This window comes from Capricornis sumatraensis, chromosome 7 (genome assembly GCF_032405125.1).
Source record: "Capricornis sumatraensis isolate serow.1 chromosome 7, serow.2, whole genome shotgun sequence".
Lineage (NCBI taxonomy): Eukaryota > Metazoa > Chordata > Mammalia > Artiodactyla > Bovidae > Capricornis > Capricornis sumatraensis.
The window spans coordinates 25,609,031-25,630,018 of NC_091075.1; the positions used below are offsets into that span (position 1 = coordinate 25,609,031).

The window sequence follows — 20,988 nt, forward strand, 5'->3', positions numbered from 1 at the left end:
GCAATGCTCAAGCTTCTGTATCTTTGGCTCTTTCTGCTCAAGCACACTGCAGATGTTGAGGGCCAGCATCTTTTAGTTTCTAGAGATTCAGTTCAGCTCAGTTCAGTTGCTCAGTCGTGTCCAACTCTTTGCGACCCCATGAATTGCAGCACGCCAGGCCTCCCTGTCCATTACCAACACCCGGAGTTCACTCAGATTCACGTCCATCGAGTCAGTGATGCCATCCAGCCATCTCATCCTCTGTCGTCCCCTTCTCCTCCTGCCCCCAATCCTTCCCAGCATCAGAGTCTTTTCCAATGAGTTAACTCTTCGCATGAGGTAGCCAAAGTATTGGAGTTTCAGCTTTAGCATCAGTCCTTCCAAAGAAAACCTAGGGCTGATCTCCTTTAGAATGGACTTTTTGTATCTCCTTGCAGTCCAAGGGACTCTCAAGAGTCTTTTCCAAAACCTAGCCCCAATTTTGGTCAAGCTCTAGCATGGCTTATTTTAGTGGTTCAGTCCAGTGAAGACTTAGGAAGAAGAAATGTCAGCAACATGTATCACATAACACCTCCTGAGAAATCTACTCGCTCTAACATTATATTTTTATTCTCATACCAGCTCTTCTAGCTGTTATGATATTTCCACTTCATAATGTAGGCTTTTGACACATGCTTTATAATTGAAGATAGGTGGTCCTAAAGTATTTTCAAATTCTATTCAAGAACATATTTCCTTTCATGAAAATAAAATCCTTGATCTGATTAATATGAATCCAACTTTGCTTTGAACAGTTTGATACACACACACACACACACACACACACACACACATATATAGCAATTGTAAATCTGTTTGCAACGTATCAGCAGCTAGCTGCAGCTAAGTCGCTTCAGTCGGGCCCAACTTTGTGCGACCCCATAGATGGCAGCCCACCAGGCTCCCCCGTCCCTGGGATTCTCCAGGCAAGAACACTGGAGTGGGTTGCCATTTCCTTCTCCAATGCATGAAAGTGAAAAGTGAAAGTGAAGTCGCTTAGTCGTGTCTGACTCTTTGCGACCCCATGGACTGCAGCCTACCAGGCTCCTCCGTCCATGGGATTTTCCAGGCAAGAGTACTGGAGTGGGGTGCCATTGCCTTCTGCATTGCAACATATCAAGTAACATCTAATCACATGGTGCTTTCATGTATGTTTCAATATTTTATTACTCAACAAATACATATCAAATGCCTACTAACTGCCAGACATTGTTCTGCCATTCTGAGGACAGCCAAGAACAGAGTAAACAAAAATACCTCTATATTGGAGCTTCTAGTGTTAGTTACATTTTAGTGAAATGCAGTATCCATTACAACAGTAACAAGGTGTCTTTACTGACCTCACATGGAATCTCAGCAGGAAGCACCACTGCCTGTGGTATGGTGCTTCCTGAAGCTTCTAAGAACTCTTCAGCTTCCTTTCTCTCATTGGTTTGCCCAGATTGTTCCTTTCTTAGGTCTGGTGGAACAGTGATCTCCAGGTAGTCTGCAGAACCTAAAAGAAAGTTCATTAACATGGATTATGATATAGCTACCCATACCAAGAGTCGCTCAGTTGTGTCTGACTATTTGCGACCCGTGGACTGTAGCCCAGCAGGCCCCTCTGTCCATGAGATTCTCCAGGCAAGAATACTGGAGTGGGTTGCCATTTCCTTCTCCAGGGAATCTTCCCAACCCAGGGATCGAACCCAGGTCTCCCGCATTGCAGGCTGACGCTTTAACCTCTGAGCCACCAGGGAAGCCCATAATACAGCTAAGGCCATATTAAGTTCCTCCATTGTTATGAAAACTAATTGCTGAACAGGTGATTTAATTATTATATGGGACAACCAAACTGGGTTTAAGATAGTCAAAATAATTGAACCAATGTTATAATTAAAATGATGCCTCATAATTTAACTAGTATTATAATCTTAGCTATTAAACTAAATCAAATACATATTTTCATCTACTAGGTAAATATTTTCCCCCAAAAAATCCAAATACCACTTTATATTAAAACAGAAAATCTGAAAAACATGAAACTATCTCCTTTCAATGACTGTAAATAAGAAAATTTATCCATTTAAAATCAGAACAATTTAACTCAGAACAATTATTTACCCTTTATGTATATTTCCAATTTTTAAAAACAATAGGCATAACTAGGAGAAAATCACAAAATAAACTAATATTTCTATGAAACGTTGGTTTAATAGTGAAATATTAGTGTTCATCAAAACGCTAATGTGTCCTGTGAACAAAGTGTCTTCCATTAAATGATATGGGTTTCTTTATGGTATTTACTATTAAGAACACTAAAATATGCTAATGTGAATTTGAATATAAGAAGGAGAAAAGTATTTGATTGTTTAAAAACGTAACAGTAATCCAGCATTTGGTCTTAACCATTTAAAAAACTTTATTGAAGAAAAGAGTTGTGTGAAGAGAGATGAACAATATCTTTATTGTCCAAAGTCCAAAGCATTTCCTTAGGGCACAGAACCAATATGACTGAAACCAAGGCTCTCACAACAGACACTCACAACTGTCGTCTGTCTTTGGCCAACCACAAAAGTACCCCTCAAATCCCCAAAGAAGGGTACTGGAGGAAAGGTAAACAGCTCCTGACAGCTAGAAATTGTCCTGATACCTTCTGAAGGCCTTGTTGTTGCTAGGCAGTGGGCTCCTGTCCTGTTGAACACCAACAACCTCACAGAAAATCACCACCACTAGACCACGCTGCCACCATGATGGATCCAGTCAGAGATCAGGCTACTTTGTAATCATGTCTGAATCCAGGCAAAAACATGAACATCATCCAAACCACAAAAGGAACCAGATATCCTGAATCCTGGCTCCTGTGAGTGACTTTACTTCCTTACCAAGTCTAGCCTCAGCCTCTTTTCATTTTTACCTTCCAGGTAGGGTAACCAACTTCTTCCAGTTTGCTTGGGATTTGGGGGAGGTTGTGTGCTGAAAACACTGTGCCCCAGAAACTCCTCAGTTGCTGGGAGAGCTGGTTACCCAGCTTCTCAGTAAGAGTCATTAATTATGCAAATCATAAAATTACACCCACTTTTTGACAGCAAGCAAACAATAGCAAAGCCCTGCTTCCACGAACCCTTCCTCAAATCACAATACAATCCTAAATCCTACAGTAAGTCTTTTCTTAATACAATGTTACTAAGATGCCCCATGGTTTGCCATGGTAGCCTTCACTTCATTGCTACCAGACAAAAAAATAAATACTAGTTCAAGTACAGGTGTGTTCCAAGTTCCTCTGGCAAAAGGAAATTGACAAGATGACAAGGAAGAAGAGTCACAGGCAGTACAGATGAAGATCTATATATAGCTGAAGGTGGCTAGAATTTTGGTGTCATTTTATCTCAAAAATGAAGTCACCATTCCCAGCAGAGAAGCAGAGTAAAAGAATGATGTCCTCTGGAGAGGAGCTGTCCCCATGCTGCACCTAAGAAGGAGTGTTGGTTTTCTGTTTTTTTTTTTTCCTGTCTTAAGAAATTTACAAAATAAAAGTACAAAAGCACCTGGGATTTCCAGATTCTCCCAGTACCAGTCTTGCTTGAAATGGCATGAAAAACAGCCTTTATTTCTCTAACAATTTAAGGCACTTCCATAAGCATCTCATTCTCTCTTTCTCTCTCATGCTCTTTCATACAGACCCCAAAACAGTGAAAGGTTGTATAGAACTGGCTCGATCACTTTGTGAACTGATGAAAGAACAAGAGAACTGATTTTATTTAATGTATCTTAAGGGGTATATGCTGTTCCACTGTAGCAGTATCTAGGATATTTTCTGCTAATTCATCTGTGGAATTAGGTTAGGAAGAGCTATTTTCTTTACTCTGAGGACATAATCATAGATGTGCAAAATATTTATCTCTATGAATGCTCACAGAAGATCTGTTTATAATGCAGAAAATTAGGAGCAGTCTAAGCAATAACAGACCAGATAAAAATATCTAATGTGATAAAAGATATTGTCACTAATTAAAATTCTATCAAAGAACATTTAACAGTAAAGAACAAGTTTATGACATAAGTGAAAAAATTCAAGTTACAAAACTGTCAATTTTGTAGGTTCCCATTTTAGCAAAATAAGAAGTATAGGACTACCTGTTTCGGGTTCCGTATTTAAGGAGCTTTGGACGTCACCACTCCATCCTAAGAAACAGAAAGCTGAACAGACTAAAAATTCAGCAAGTCTTCTTTAGTTAATTTTTTGTTTGCTTATGTCTGGCTGTGCTGGGTATTCACTGCAGCACCAGCTTTTCCCCAGTTGTGCAACTGGAGGCTCCTCTCTGGTTGTGATGCTCGTGGCCGTGGCTTCTGAGGTGCAATTAACAAATTGCTGGACACTCAACAGAGGACAAGTCTGAGAGTTAAAGTCTCCAAGAGGGTTCAGCTAAAAGGTTGGAGGGGACACATTATTTTGAGGTTTAGCTCTAGGAGCTTGACCAGATTCCCACAGCAAATATTGGGGAACAGTCTTTCTAAGGAAATAGAAACAACCTTAAATACTCCAGAGCACTCTAGTCTTCTTAACAAGGACTGCCCTCAGGAAAAACTACTTAATCAGAGCCTAATCTATTATGGTATTTTCGGAGTTGAACTGACCACAGGAAGGGAAACAACTAACTGTAGCCCACTACAACCATCCCCTCTCACCGAAAGGGGATAAATGGAGAAACTCTTGAGAGGTTCACAGTCGACAGGCGTAGGCTTACTAAAGGACTGAGACCTAAATCCCAGGGCTCTAGAAAGCCTCCTCCCCACACCTCACCACTGCATTACTAAAGGTCTATTTGCAACAGCTCTTTTTACAGAGTATATTACGTTTGTGCTCTGCGTGCTATGTCCCTTCAGTTGTATCCGACTCTTCCCAAATCTATGGCTGTAGCCTGCCCTCTGCCCATGGGATTCTCCAGGCAAGAATACTGGAGTGGGCTGCCATGCCCTCCTACAGGGTATCTTCTCAACTCAGGGATCGAACCCATGTTTCTTGTGTCTCCTGCACCAGCAGATGGGTTCTTTACCACTAGTGCCACTGGGAAGCCCACATTATGTCTAGTTATCAAGAAAAATGACAAGGCATACATACCAAAAGGAAGGGAGTGCAATTTGAAGAGACCAGGGAAAAAGCATTTGTTTTCTGTTTTTGTTACCCTGTTCTTTGTTCCAGTTTTCTCTTCTGTTTTTCTGCCATTGTCTTTTATTGAACATTTTATATGATTCCATTTTTCTTCTTTTTTATTTAGCATATCAGTCATACTCAAAAACATTTTTAGTGGTGTTATCCTAGAGCTTGCAATATGCCTTTACAACTAATCTAAGTCCACTTTCAAATAACACTGTACCACTTTATAGATAGTTTTAGTACCGTATAATAATAAAATGATTACTCCTCCCTCCTATACTTTATATTACTGCTTTCATTTATGTCATTAGGGCTTCCCTGGTGGCTCAGAGGTTAAAGCGTCTGCCTCTGATGCAGGAGACCCGGGTTCGATCCCTGGGTTGGGAAGATCCCCTGGAGAAGGAAATGGTAACCCACTCCAGTATTCTTGCCTGGAGAATCCCATGGACAGAGAAGCCTGGTAGGCTACATAGGTCCACAGGGTCTCAAAGAGTCGGACACGACTGAGCGACTTCACTTTCACTTTCACTTTCACTATATAAACATACACAAGCAAATTTATGTAAAATTGATATCATATATTATATAAGCTGCTGTTGCTGCTGCTAAGCCACTTCAGTCATGTCCGACTCTGTGCGACCCCATAGACGGCAGCCCACATTATTAAATATATTGTTGATATTATTTTGAACAAACTATTATCTTCTATATCAATCACAAGTAGGAAATATATATATATATTTAAATTTTATCTTCAGTTATTCCATCTTTGATGCTACAGATCTGAACTTCTGATCTATATTACTTTTCTTCTCACTAAAAAACTTCTTTTAACTTTTCTTTCAGGCAGGCCCACTGATAATAAATTTTTCAATATTTTTTCCTGAGGAAAATGTCTTACTAACCATAAACAAGTGGAATTAGAAGTTAAAAATGGAATACCGCTTACAATAGTCCCTCTAGCTTTTTCTTTGTCCCTCCTCAAAGTTAAATACTTAGGTATAAATCTAACAAAATATGTATAATATCAATATGATAAAAATCACAAAACTCTGATAACCAAAATCAAATAAGAACTGCTGCTGCTAAGTCACTTCAGGCGTGTCCAAATCTGTGTGACCCCATAGATGGCAGCCCACCAGGCTCCTCCGTCCCTGAGATTCTCCAGGCAAGAACACTGGAGTGGGTTGTCATTTCCTTCTCCAAGGCATGAAAGTGAAAAGTGAAAGTCGTTCAGTCATGTCTGACTTTTTGCGACCCCATGGACTGCTACATTCATGGATAGAAAAACTCAATAGTGTCAAGATGTCTGTTCATCCCAATTTGCTCTATAGATTCAATTCAATCACAGTAAAAATATCAGAAAATTACAGATATGGACAAACTGATTCTAAAGTTTATATGGAGAGGCAAGAGATCCAGAGTAGGAGGCTTAATATTGAAGGTGAAGAACAATGTTGGAAGACTGACACTACACTACTTCAGTACTTATGATAAAGCTACAGTGATCAAGACAGTGTGGTCTTGAAAAAGAATAATCAAACAGTTCAATGGAACACAATAAAGAGCCAAAAAGTAGAATCACATAGTTAACTGATCTTTAAGCAAGGGAAAAAAACAACACAATGAGGCAAAAAAAAGTCACTTGAACAATTGGTGATGGAATGACTAGTCACATGCCAAAAAAAAAAAAAGCATCAAGATACAAACCTTATAACAATCACAAAAATTAACTAAAAATGGATCCTAGACATAAATGTATATGAAATTATAAAACTAGATGACATTAATAACAGAAGAGAAAACCTAGATGACTTTGGGTATGATGATGCATCTTTAGATTCAACACTGAAGTTATGATCCATGAAATAAATAATTCATAAGCTGGACTTCATTAAAATGAAAAAACATGTCTGCAAAAGACAATGTCTAGAGAATTAGAAGATAAGCCATAGATTCGGAGAAGATATTTGCAAAGACACATTTAGAAAATGACTGTTTTCCAAAATTTATAAAGAACTCAAATTCAACAATTAAGAAAACAACCAAATCAATTTAAAATCAAAGTTTTTAAATACCTCACCAAAGAAGATATATAGGTAGAAAATAGACACATGAAAAGATGCTCCACTTGTATGTTATCAGGGAAATGCAAATTAAAATAACAATGAAATAGCTCTATACATCTATTATATACCTATTAGAATTTGGAACACTGACAATATCAAATGCTACCAAGAATTTGGAACAAGAACTCTCATCAATCACTGGTGGAAATGCAAATGGTATAACTATTTTGGAAGACATTTTGGTGGTTTCTGACAAAACTAAACATATTCTTATCATTTAGTTTAACAAATGCACTCCTTGGTATTTATTCAAATGAACTGGAAAACTTATGTCCACACAAGAATCTACATACAGATATTTATAGCAGCTTTATTCATAATTGCCCAAACTTGGGAGCAATCAAGATGTTCTACAGCAGGTGAATGAATAAGCTGTGGTTCACCCATACAAGGAAATATTATTCAGCACTAATAAGTAAAGTAAGCTATCAAACAATGAAAAAACGTGGGGGAAAAATCTTTAATGGTTATTACTAAGTGAAATAAGCCACTCTGAAAAGGCCATACATAGTATGATTCCCACCATATGACATTCTGGAAAAAGCAAAACTGTAGAGACAGTAAAAAGATCTGGGATTGCCAGGGGTCTGGAATAGAAGGGAGAGGAATGCAGTAAAAATACTCTATGATACCATTAATGATGGATGCATATCATTATACATTTGTCCAAACCCTTAGATTGTACAATACCAAGAGTATACCCTAAGGTAAAATATGGACTTTGAGGGATTATGGTATGTTAATGTAGGTTCATTCTTAAATGGCAAAAAAGATGTACCACTGTGGTTAATGATGATAATTGGAGTGGCTATATATGTCATTGGGGGTGACAGGGCAGAGACTATATGGGAAATCTCTGTATCTCCCTCTCAGTTGCTGTAAATCTAAAACTGCTCTAAAAAATAAAGTATTTTAATATGTATACATATTCAGAACTATGCAGTAGAAACTCAAGACAAATTTTTGAAAGCATACGAATAGACTAGCTATATAAATCCAAGATACCTAGAGGTTATTTCTGATTGATGGAGTCATGAGCAATTTTATTTAATACATAACTAATAATATCAGTTATTTTTAATATCTAATATACTTAATAATTATTCTGATTTTCTATAATGAAAATATATTTGTTTTATAGATTGAACTCTATACATTCCTCAAATACAGGAATAAAATGATCAAGATTACAGATTGAGCAAATGTCTTTACCCCTACTCTACAACATGCAAATGAAATTACAGAAAAGATTATTTTCTTTATGTATGATGATGGAAAAATGGGGAGGAAACACTGCCATTCAGATAATATATGGAATAAACCAGCTTACCACAAATCACCTAATGCTCAGGTAATCTAAGCAATCGCCAAAACTATTAACTGAAATTAACTTGTCTTTACTCTTTTAAAATAAATATAATCCTAGAGGAAAATTACAGATATCCTAAGGCAAGATGATTGTGTATAATTTTTTAGCATCCAATATTACACTGTAAACTTAGCAAAACAATAAAATAGTTAAGCATCAGAAAATAAACTTCCTTATGAATTAAGTTGCAAAAAATCATTATATGTTTAATTTTTAAAACATACCAAATGCTTTTCAAAATGGAAACTTTTTAATATTGTTTTTTCAAAAAAGTAACTTTTAATGTAGTATTTTTATCTTTTGTTTTTATTTGTCAATTGATTAAATCCTCATTTGGAATAAGGACAGGTTTTCTGGTAATTAGCAAAACTCGGTGGAGACTGAAAAAAGATAGAAGACTTTATTGCTATCATACTTGAACTGCTTTCATTATAGCCATCTGATGAAAAAAGAAGTTATTCCTCATTACCCAATGACCCTTCAAGTCTATCAATGGGTCAAAGACAAAGCAAGGTTTCAGTTTTCATCATAAATAATTCTGGAACAGAGAGAGAGAGAGGCAAGCAATAATATAGAAGACATATGTCTGCGGCTTAAAAAAAAACTTCCTGTCTTCTCATGCAACCTTGGAAGACAAGCTTTAATTTCTTCAATTGTTTAATGGGGTAAATGACTTCCTTGTTGGATTGTTTCGATTACATTTAATAAAATGTATTGTGTGTCAAGCCTAGGATAAGCACTCAATATTAGTCTCCTTCTTTTTCTAATTTCTGATATCAAATTGAATAAAAGCAATTTTTTATTTTCAAAAGATCATAAATCCATCTTTCTAAGTTTGTATAGCTAACTATGATTCAGAAAGCACTGCAACATATTCCTGGAATTTCAACACTGAACATCATTTTTGGGACAGATTTATAACTTAGTAAACGATTATTTAATCATAATGTAGCTGATACCATTAAGTATGCTTAAGGCAGTACAGATTCTAGCATGCTCTTCTGGAGTTTTAACGTCATACCAAAGACTATAACATTCCCTATCACTCAGGGAAGTAAACAGGTATTTTTCCAAGAGGTAAAGGAAACAAATAAACTGCACAAAAAGATGTAATTTTACCAACCTTTTAGTCTAGTCCTCAGGTATCTTAATCTTTGCTGTCTGTGGGGCATTATAAAAGACACAAAATAAGGACTATTTCATTCAAGGCTATGTCCAGGGAAAAAAAATAATGATCATAATAAAACTTCTTACCTAACAAATATATATAAAAACAGACATACTCAATGTAACCAAGTAAATATGGGTTTCCAATAGTAAAACGATAAATCTACATTATTTAAATATGCACATTTATCCTGGCACTGAAACTGCACAAACTCTACCAGTTCTCGCAAACACAGGCATCAGTAATATATTTAATTTTACTCTTAGTACTTTAGTTTTTTTATTTTAGTCCGTAACAAGCAGGAATAGTTCTAAGACAGAGAATATGGAAGGAGATGCTGTTTTTGGTAGCCTGTGTGTTCTATTTTTATCTGCATTTCTGTTCTATTCTGTTTATTATACTTTCTCCTTTTTCCTATCCGTTCCCCTTCTCATAGCCCATCACCCATTACCCACTCTTCCTTTAAGATACATTACCCACCTCTTAGTCAAACTAACTATACAAAAATGATATTATATCTTGCAACTCAAGACTGTTGTCTTCAGACCAGCAGTTTATTAGACATGCGTGCTTCTAGCCACCATCCTAGAGCTACTGAATAGTCTGCATTTTAAAAGGATCCCAAATGATTTGAATGCACACCGAAGTTTGAGAAATGATGTACATTAACAATTCGTACCTTGGTGTGATACTGTTCCATAACATTAACAAAGCATGAGCCACTAACTGAAATCATATCATGCATTTATTTTTTTCCTTGTTTCTTGTGCATCCATCTAGAATGCAACTGTTTGAGGTCAAGTAATTAGTCCTTTTTACCCCTTTCTATTTCTGGTACATACAATAGGGCCCGCTCAGTCATATCCGACTCTTTGTGATCCCAAGGAGTATACAGTCCATGGAATTCTCCAGGCCAGAATACTGGAGTGAGTAGCCTTTCCCTTCTCCAGGGGATCTTCCCAACCCAGGAATCAAACCCAGGTCTCCAACATTGCAGGTGGATTCTTTACCAGCTGAGCCACACTGGAAGCCCCCTTTAACACAGCAGATGCTCAATATTTATATGAGTAGACATAGTGATAAGATGTGTATTCATATGCATAGCAGTGTAAACATTTGTTGCTTGATTTATGATTAAATAAATCCATGCCTGGTTTTTTATTTGGGGGATGAGTGGAGTTGTAGCTTGTATCTGAAGAACAGTATTTTGTTCTATCTACCACACACTTTGGCTGGCTGTTTTAGGGAAGTACATCTGTATTTCAATCAGTGTAACCCTAAAGGTGGGAACAGGACAAAGCTAGAGAAAATCACCAAAGCTTAGAAAGCACTAAACTTGCCTCTGCTCTCCTACACATTTTCATTGTTTATCTTTTTCCTGAGAGTTGCTAAGGTAGTATTAGCATAACCTATTCTACCGACGGGCTTCCCAGGTGGCTCAGTGGTAAAGAATCTGCCTGCCAAACAGGAGACCAGGGTTTAATTCCCGGGTCAGGAAGATCCCCTGGAGAAGGAAATGGCAACCCACTGCAGTAGTCTTGCCTGGGACATCCCAAGGACAGAGAAGCCTAGGGGGCTACACAGTCCATGGGGTCAAAAACAGTTGGACATAAAACTTTGTGACTGAACAACAACAACAACAATGCTATCGACTGTTATTTCCTGCAACTGGATAAATGAAACACTTAGATGAAAGAATTAAAATGCCAGTTAATGAAATAAACCCTAATTACATCCTCTCTGAAGAAGTTTAACACATATCAATGATAATCCCCCCTTTCAGCAGAGTATCCAGAATGAAATAAAATCCACATTTATTGAATAAGATTGCAAACAAAAACTGACCATCAGACTTTTGATTATTGCCTTTAATGAATGACACTATAAAGTATTGACTCTATCTATTCTCGTTGCTGTATTTTTAAAGTCTAGTTTACAAGAAAACTTTGTATATAAATTGATCATTGCAGGTTTAGATGCTAAATAATACAAGGGATTTACAATTCATGAGTAGGGAAATGACTTTTTGTGGTCTTAGAAAATATTACACTGAAATACCTAGTACATGATAAGGTACACTTAACCCAGATAAATTCAGCAATTTACCAGTTTCTTTCTGTTAGTCTTTTCTTAGAATTATGTAAAAGAAAAAACAGATTAATCTGAATAGAAATTCATGAAATGTATGGTTTGAGAAGCATTCCAAATGAATGAGATATTTTTGTTATGATGTTCACTGAATATAAAAGCATATATATATATGTACATGTGTGTAGATATATGCACATATTTATGTATCATCAGTTCAGTTCGGTTCAGTTGCTCAGTCGTGTCTGACTCTTTGTGAACCCATGAACTGCAACACGCCAGGCCTTCCTGTCCATCACTAACTCCCGGAGTCCACCCAAACCCATGTTCATCAAGGTGATGATGCCATCCAACTATCGCATCCTCTGTCATCCCCTTCTCCTCCTGCCTTCAGTCTTTCCCAGCATCAGGGTCTTTTCCACTGAGTCAGCTCTTCGCATCAGGTGGCCAAAGTATTGGAGTTTCAGCTTCAACATCAGGCCTTCCAATGAACACCCAGGGCTGATCTCCTTTAGAATGGACTGGTTGGATCTCCTTGCAGTCCAAGGGACTCTCAAGAGTCTTCTCCAACACCACAGTTCAAAAGCATCAATTCTTCAGCACTCAGCTTTCTTTATAGTCCAACTCTCACATCCATACATAACTACTGGAAAAACCATAGCTTTGACTAGACGGACCTTTGTTGACAAAGTAATGTCTCTGCTTTTGAATATGCTATCTAGGTTGGTCATAACTTTCCTTCCAAGGAGTACGCATCTTTTAATTTCATGGCTGCAATCACCATCTGCAGTGATTTTGGAGCCCAGAAAAATAAAGTCTGACACTGTTTCCACTGTTTCCCCATCTATCTGCCATGAAGTGATGGACTGGATGCCATGATCTTAGTTTTCTGAATGTTGAGCTTTAAGCCAACTTTTTCACTCTCCTCTTTCACTTTCATCAAAAGGCTCTTTAGTTCCTCTTCACTTTCTGCCGTAAGGGTGGTGTCATCTGCATATCTGAGATGATTGATATTTCTCCCGGCAATCTTGATTCCAGCCTGTGCTTCCTCCAGCCCAGGTTTCTCATGATGTACTCTGCATATAAGTTAAATAAGCAGGGTGACAATATACAGCCTTGACGTACTCCTTTACATATACATACATGATGCAGATCTATAAGTATACTGCCATATGTGTATGTACATGTATATAATACAGCACGAAAAAAATTACTGTTATTTTAACAGTGGTTATTTTTGAGAGGCAAGAGTAAAAGTTATTTTCAAAATCTTCTTCATCCTTTATAATGTGGGCTTCCCAGGTGGCTCAGTGGTAAAGAATCCGCCTGCCAATGCAGGAGACACAAGAGATACGTGTTTGATTCCCAGGTCAGGAAGATTCCCTGGAGTAGGAAATAGCAGAGCAGTCCAATATTCTTGCCTGGAAAATTTCATGGACAGAGAAGCCTGGTGGGCTACAGTCCATGGGACAGCAGGGTCAGAAACGACTGTGTGACTGAGAACACATTCCAAACAACACAAATATTACTTTTCCAAAAATCAGACCAAAAGGAATATCAACAAAAATCATTCATCATTTTCACTAGGTAAGAGGACAGCAGCAATTCTATTTTTCATAATCAAATTTATGTATTTTTACATAAGTAATAAATATTCATTATGTATAATTTTTGGCCTTTTATACAGTTCATGAGGTTCTCATGGCAGGTATACTGGGGTGGTTTGCCATTCCCCCCTTCAGTGGTTCGGGGTTTTGTCAGAACCGTCTGCTTTGACCTGGCAGTCTTGGGTGGCCCTGCATGGCATGGCTCCCAGCTTCATTGAGTTACACAAGCCCCTTTGCCATGACAAGGCAGTGATCCTAAAGCCTTTGACTGTGTGGATCATGACAAGCTGTGGAAAGCTCTTACAGAGATGGAAATACCAGACCATCTTACCTGTCTCCTGAGAAACTTATATGCAGGTCAAGAAGCAACAGTGAGAACCCTGTATGGAACAACTGATTGGTTCAAGATAGAGAAAAGAGTAGGACAGGGCTGTCCGCTGTCACCCTGTTTGTTTAAGCTATATACTCCGCACATCATGAGAAGTGTCAGGCTGCATGAGTTACAAGCTGGAATCAAGATAGGCGGGAGAAACATCACCAACCTCAGATATGTGGATGATACCACTCTAATGGCCGAAAATGAAGAGGAACTTGATGAGGGTGAAGGAGAGTGAAAAAGCCAGCTTATGACTTTAATCATAAATAAATATTAAAAAATATTAACAAATCTAAGATCATGGCATCCAGCACCAGTACTGCATGGCAAATAGAAGGGGAAGAGGCGGAAGTTAGTGACAGATTTCCTCTTCTTGGGCTCCAAAATCACTGCGGACGGTGACTGCAGCCATGAAATCAGACTGCTTATTGGTAGGAAGGCAATAACAAACCTAGACAGTGTGCTGAAAACCAGAGGCATTACTCTGCAGACACAAGTCTGTGTAGTCAAGGCTCTGGCCTTCCTAGTGGTCATGTACGCTTGTGAGAGCTGGACCGTAAAGAAGGTAGAACGGCAAAGAATTGATGCCTTCAAACTGTGGTGCTGGAGAAGACTCCTGAAAGTCCCTTGGACAGCAAAGAGATTAAATCAGTCAATCTTAAGGGAGATCAACCCTGAATATTCACTGGAAAGACTGATGCCAAAGCTGAAGCTCCAGTATTTTGGTCATCTGATGCAAATAGCTGACTCATTGGAAAAGTCCCTGATGCTGGGAAAGATTGAAGGCAGAAGGAGAAGAGGGCATCAGAGGATGAGATGGCTGGAAAGCATCACCAATGCAACAGAACATGAACTGGAGCAAACTCTGGGAGATGGTGAGGGACAGGGAGGCCTGGCATGCTGCATACCATCGGGTTGCAGAGTCAGACACCACTGAGTGACTGAACAGCAACAATGTATAATCTAGAACACACAAAGAAAAAGAAGAAAATAAAATCACCTATAATATTATTTCCTAGAGATAACCCTCCCTAACTTTTGATATATATAACTTACAGTCCTTTTTTTTTAAGAATACAAACGCATATTTTTGAAAAACTAGAATGGGACTGTGAAATAATAACCCTTTGTATGCCAACAGCTCTTTGCAATCAAAATTTTCACATACACTGCATTTTATTTTGAATACACACTTAAAATTATAATCCCTTTTCAATGCTGGATTACTGAATTTCTGTCAACCATTTAAAACTATGTGTATATAGTTTTAAAGTTCTGCGAGCCAGAAACTATTTTTCTACCATAAGTTGTTCAGCCAAACAGAATATTTTATTCCTCTTCTAATGTTGCAAAGCTGTGAAGAAAATTGTTTAGTTGCTAACTTAGCAACTTGTGTTTGACTGTGTTTGACTTTGCCACGCTATGGACCATAGCCTGCCAGGCTCCTCTGTCCTTGGGATTTCCCAAGCAAAAATATTGAAGTGGATTGCCAATTCCTTCTCCAGGGTATCTTCTCAATCCAGGGATAGAACCAATGACTTCTGCATTGGCAGGCAGGTTCTTTACCACTAAGCCATATTACTTCTTATCAAACAGGGTTAAAAAAAATTAAATGTAGATACAGTTAATCCAGGAATAATGTAATAAAGCCCTAAGTAGTAAATTTAATAGCAAAATCTTAAATTTTGCAAAATAAATGATGAGACTCTTCTGGTCCTTGAAATTTCAATATTGTTTAGAAAATTATGAGGATTTGTTTTCCTCCTAAGAAGCTTTAATAATTTAATCCGGGAGACATTACTTTGTATAGCTTCTTTACCTAGCTAGGAACACTGACACCAATATCACAGGTTAGTTGTTAGATAAAGACCACTGAGGACCAGGCATTCAGGTTGGCCTTCTCAGAGGAAGGCTTTAAATGTAAAATGATGAAGAGGAGAAAGAGAGACTACTCTAGTCACTGCAAACAATGCTCAATCAGTCTTTTCTTCGGTCTCTATGAGATTGAAGAATTAATTATCTTGTTTGTTGTTGAACTCATGATAGGTACTTAAAAATTATTTTTACAATGAATGAATTAATATTTTAATTGGAAATTCTTGAAGAAAATGAAATTAGAGGAAGTGGACCAAGAGTGAAAAAGTGAGGAATCTGTCTATTATGGTCTTCCCTTTGAGACTCAGGGAACCATCCATATTAATGTTAATTTTAATGTTTCTATTTATGGTGTTATACAGGTGGGCTTCCCTGGTGCCTCAGCAGTAAAGACTTTGCCTGCAGTGTGGGAGACTTAGGTTCAATCTCTGGGTTGAGAAGATCCCTTGGAGAAGGGAATGGCTGCCGAACTCCAGTATTCTTGCCTGGAGAATCCCATGGACTGAGGAGTCTGGCAGGCTACAGTCCACGGGGTTGCAAAGAGTCAGACATGACTGAGCAACTAACACTTTCACTTGTTTTCACTTATTACAGGTTATTTACACATAGCAAAAATCCTAGTGTTTCAAGAGAATAAAGAGTGATAGATACAGAGAAGCAAGAACAAGGCACATATGGCTAATTTGATCTTCTCAATGGCTCAGCAGCCAACAGAGTCACTAGACTTGGTAAATGACTCAATGGCTAAAAGGAAAGAAGGGAAGATACTGGTAGGACAAGAACAGGATCCTTCTGGAATGTCTAATGCAAGATCACTGCCCTTGGAAAGAATAAAAAAAAGAGACTGCACATATGAATTAATTAAATTTAAATAACAATACAATAACTTTTTTGAGCTCTCATGAATGAATAATTTAAGTAAATAATAAAAGCGTTAGAAATTAATATAAGATTATTAATTAATTATATTAATTAATATAAGATTATTAATATTATCTTTCACTTCAAATCCCATGCCCTTGGCCCTGGACTTGAGTTTCTGTTCAATCTTCAGTGAGTGACTACATTATTCTAGTAAGTGGATAAAGTCCCCATCTTTCCCCTCCCAATGTGGCAAAGTCAACCACAGGTTACCCTCAGGAAGCTGGGAAGTTTTTAGTGATGATGTCTTCTAGTTTAGCAAATGAAAAGGGATGCTACAATGCTACAAGTTCATTGACTAAAAGGAAAAGAATTTCAAATAAAGATCTGTTCTAGAATTACTACCTACGATTTTATTAACAAACTTCTTTGAGAGTATTAATAACAGCTATAACTACTGGACATTTACTATGTACTAAGTACTGTTGCTGGTGTTTTGCATACATTAATACACAATGTATTGAAATGTCTACAACTCTATGAAGTAGGTGTTACTATTAATCTCATTTTATCGATTAATTCACTGATTCTTTGAATAAACATTCAGTAAGCACCAGTTATGTACCAGGTGATCTACAAAGAGCTGAGGTGAATCTTTCTTCCCAGGACTTGCCAGCTAAAAAGGCGGAGGCAAAAAAAAAAAAAAAAAAGAGGTTTAAAATATGGAGTGTAGCAGATGCTAGGAAGAAAATTAAAGCCAGGAAGGCTGATGGGGAGTTCCAGGAGATAGGGAGGGAGGTGATGTTTCAAATGTGGAAAATAGGCTGTGAGCAAGAAATAGCTTTTTTTTTCCCCACTACAAAATTATTTATTAAAACACAGCTTCAGCCTCCTATATACAAGTGCACATAATCCTGACTACCCTAACTAGGGGACCCTTTTCTTCTCCCTTGCCTTGTGAACCTCTTCTATCAGCTCTTTAAGATACTGGATCTCCTTGGCCAAGGAATCTGCCTTCTCTTTCAGAGCCTCATTTTTCTTTCCTAGCTCTTTACATTCACCAGTGAGGGCCTCCTGTTCGGCCCTCTTCTTCTGGCAGTACCTAGTGGCTGCTGTCTTGTTCTGCTCCATTTTCTTCAGCTTCTTGTCCAGCTTCTCACCCTTTACTTTGCTGCTACCATCTTCTCTCCAGGAGGGTCATAGGGTTTGGGGCGGGAAGAGACACTGAGGGTACCTGGAGATGGCAGGCTTTTATTTGGAGAGCCCTTGGAGGTGGAGGGGCCATGCTGGGGAGAGCCCAGAGAGGAGTCAGGGCTCATACAGATGCCACTATCATTATCTGAGGGGGCATCCTCCTCCTTTATGCACTGAGGGGTCACAGTAATGTAAGTGGTGGAGTCTGGCTTGCTATCTCCTTCAGAGAGGACACTTCCAAGGTGACAGAGCTAGTTACTGCTGAAGACAGGGCTTCCCAGGTGGCTAAGTGGTAAAGACTCTGCCTGCCAATGCAGGAGATACAGAAAATGCAGGTTTAATCCCTGGGTCCAGAATATCCCCTATAGGAGGAAATGGCAACCCACTCCAGTATTCTTGCCTGGGAAATCCGATGGACAGAGGAAGGAGTCTGGTGGGTTACAGTTCAAGGGGTCAAAATGAGTCAGACATGGATGAACACACAGAGAACAAAGAGGAATAGCTAGTCAGATTTCAGGGACCCATAATCTCTGTGCAGTATCCCACCCAAAGTTAAACCCCTGGATATGATAGTCCATTAATCATGAGAATAATCGTATAGAATCAAAGACACAGTTTTCAAAGTTGTTAAAAACAACATATGGCCCCAAACTCCAGTGAATATGTCTAAGGCATTAATTCTTATGATAGCATAAGATTACACTTCATTTGACATGAAATTGATGTTCTAGTTAGAATCCTTAATTTACAAAGAAAGGGCAATTTACGTGTGAGAGTATATGTTTACCAGTCTTGCTACTCACTGAATTATCTCACAAGAATGTTTTATATTAGAAAGAATTCCCAGGGGTGGTTTGTATGTTGTTGGACTGACTCTCACTGCCAGAGAAAATGACTTTTTTTTATAGTGCCAAACATGTGGAATCATTATCAGTAGGTAATGATGATTCTTCTCAGTGCAAATTAGATTTGAAGGAGCAGATACAGTTCTAACATTTTTCCTTCAAGTATCTGCAAATTCTTTACAGTCATCTAGAGTAGAACATCAACTTGGACAGCAGACTGTCCTTGGTATTTTTTTTAATGTCCACCGTATTTTATGTATTTTAAATAGTAATCAATATTTGAAACTGATATCCAAGACTATTTCCACAAAATACCAGGGACTCTGTTCCTGAGGATTTTATTTTAATTTCCAAATTAAATAAAATGTAAATAATTTTAGCATGTGTTATAGGTTTTGGTTTTCTATTTTCATGTGACTAGACAAAATGACTTTGATATTGCTTGCTTTCACATAAAAGCAACCTTTAAAGAATACTTTCATTCTCTCAGAAATAGTGTATATAAGGATCATCTTTTTTAATTTGAATAAAAATAGTAGAAGCTGAGTCTATACACCTCTGTACACTTTTAGGGAAGCAATAAGTTCTGGTTTTGTTTTCTTTTTCCCTTTTATTCAGTGAGATATACTAATAAGAAAGATGACTGCATTTAAGTCTAGGAAAGTTTCTCCTGGGGCTCACTTTATTAATAGATAAGATCCTAAAAGAAGCTTTTCAGGTTGGGATAAAACAAGAGGTAACATGTATTGAGTTCAGATTAAGTCTCAAATACCCTAGCTAGAGATTTTTGTAACATGGGAGACACTGATTTGATCCCTGCGTCATGAAGATCCCCTGGAGGAGGAAATGGCAACCCACTCCAGTCTTCTTGCCTGAAGAACTCCATGGACAGAGGATCCTGGCGGGCTAGAGTCCATAGGATCACAAAGAGTTGGACATGACTGAGGAACTAACACTTTTCACTTTTTTTTTTAACCCTAGGTAGAAATTTTTACACATAAATGCTTTTAATACTCACAATTGTCCTAAAATATATAGTATTATTTTCTCACTTCGCTGATAAAGAAATGGAGTTTTGAAAAACTTAAACTGCCATAGTTCACAGAGCTGAACTCCAATCCAGGAGTATCCAACTCCAAACCTTTTGCTGATGGCCACAGAGGTACAGTGTGGCTTGGCCACATACGTCATGCTGGTCCCCAGTTTTACACAAAAAGCGCTCTAGCAAGTTGGCCTCATTGGTAGGCCTGCTTCTGTTAAGAGTGAAGAAGAGCCTAATGAGTACTTCACTTGATTCATTTGTGAGGATGCTGTACACCCACTGTAGCCATTCCAATCTCCCAGTCCCTGGACATAACCATCACCTTTCAAATGCATTCATGTATGTGCTTTTCCTTTGCCTGCTGTGCCTAGCCTCATTTATCCTCCTAATTAATTTTCAACACTCCTATCAATGGTTGCTCCTGGTAGAAGACTTTTTCCAAATTATCCATGATCACAGCTCTGTACTATATACTTCATTCAGTTCAGTTCAGTTCAGTTCAGTCGCTCAGTCAGGTCTGACTCTTTGCGACCCCATGAATCGCAGCACGCCAGGCCTCCCTGTCCATCACCAACTCCCAGAGTTCACTCAGACTCCCATCCATCGAGTCAGTGATGCCATCCAACCATTTCATCCTCTGTCGTCCCCTTCTCCTCCTGCCCCCAATCCCTCCCAGCATCAGAGTCTTTTCCAATGAGTCAACTCTTTGCATGAGGTGGCCAAAGTACTGGAGTTTCAGCTTTAGCATCATACTTCATTAGAAAGTGTCAAATACAGGAATTCCCTGGGAGTCCAGTGATTAGAACTCATATGTTTTCACTGCTGAGAGCTCGAGTTCAATCCCTGGTCAGGCAACTAAGGACCCACAAGCTGTGTGGTGTGGTCAGAAAAAAAGAAAAAGAGAAAGGTGTCACATGGATCACATTATTTACATATTTGTTTTCCTTTCTCTTTCATTAGTGAGCTCTTGATAGCAAAGCTGGGTGATCTTTGTTTCTACCTCAACTCTAAGTATCCACCAAGAGCCTGCCACACTAGAAGTTCAATAAATGTCGGCTGGCTAAAACTATTATTTAGTGGAAACTGAGCCAAGCCAAAGGGGAAAAAAAAATGTGTTCCAAATAAGGCAATTGTGCCTTATAGCCAATACACATAATTCAAAGAAGATTACTCAAAGTTGAATAATGAGGAAAAATAAATTACACAGATATGGCACTGACTTGCGTGGGAATTAGGGAAATAGACAAAGAGTATATTAATTTAGGGGGTTATGGAAAAA

At 38.2% G+C, this 20,988-nt stretch overlaps 1 protein-coding gene and 1 non-coding gene across 2 annotated transcripts in view; one reads left to right on the forward strand and one right to left on the reverse strand.

Annotated features, from left to right (window-relative positions):
• The window catches only part of BANK1 (B cell scaffold protein with ankyrin repeats 1), a 323,758-nt gene that overhangs the window by 229,382 nt on the left and 73,388 nt on the right, over window positions 1-20,988 (reverse strand). Inside the window, exon 3 of the mRNA XM_068975577.1 lies at window positions 1,359-1,513. Within this exon, the coding sequence (XP_068831678.1) occupies window positions 1,359-1,513 (155 nt within the window). The remainder of the gene's footprint in view (window positions 1-1,358; window positions 1,514-20,988) is intronic.
• TRNAQ-CUG (transfer RNA glutamine (anticodon CUG)) lies at window positions 5,471-5,542 on the forward strand. Its single transcript has one exon. It is a non-coding gene; the product is annotated as a tRNA-Gln (tRNA).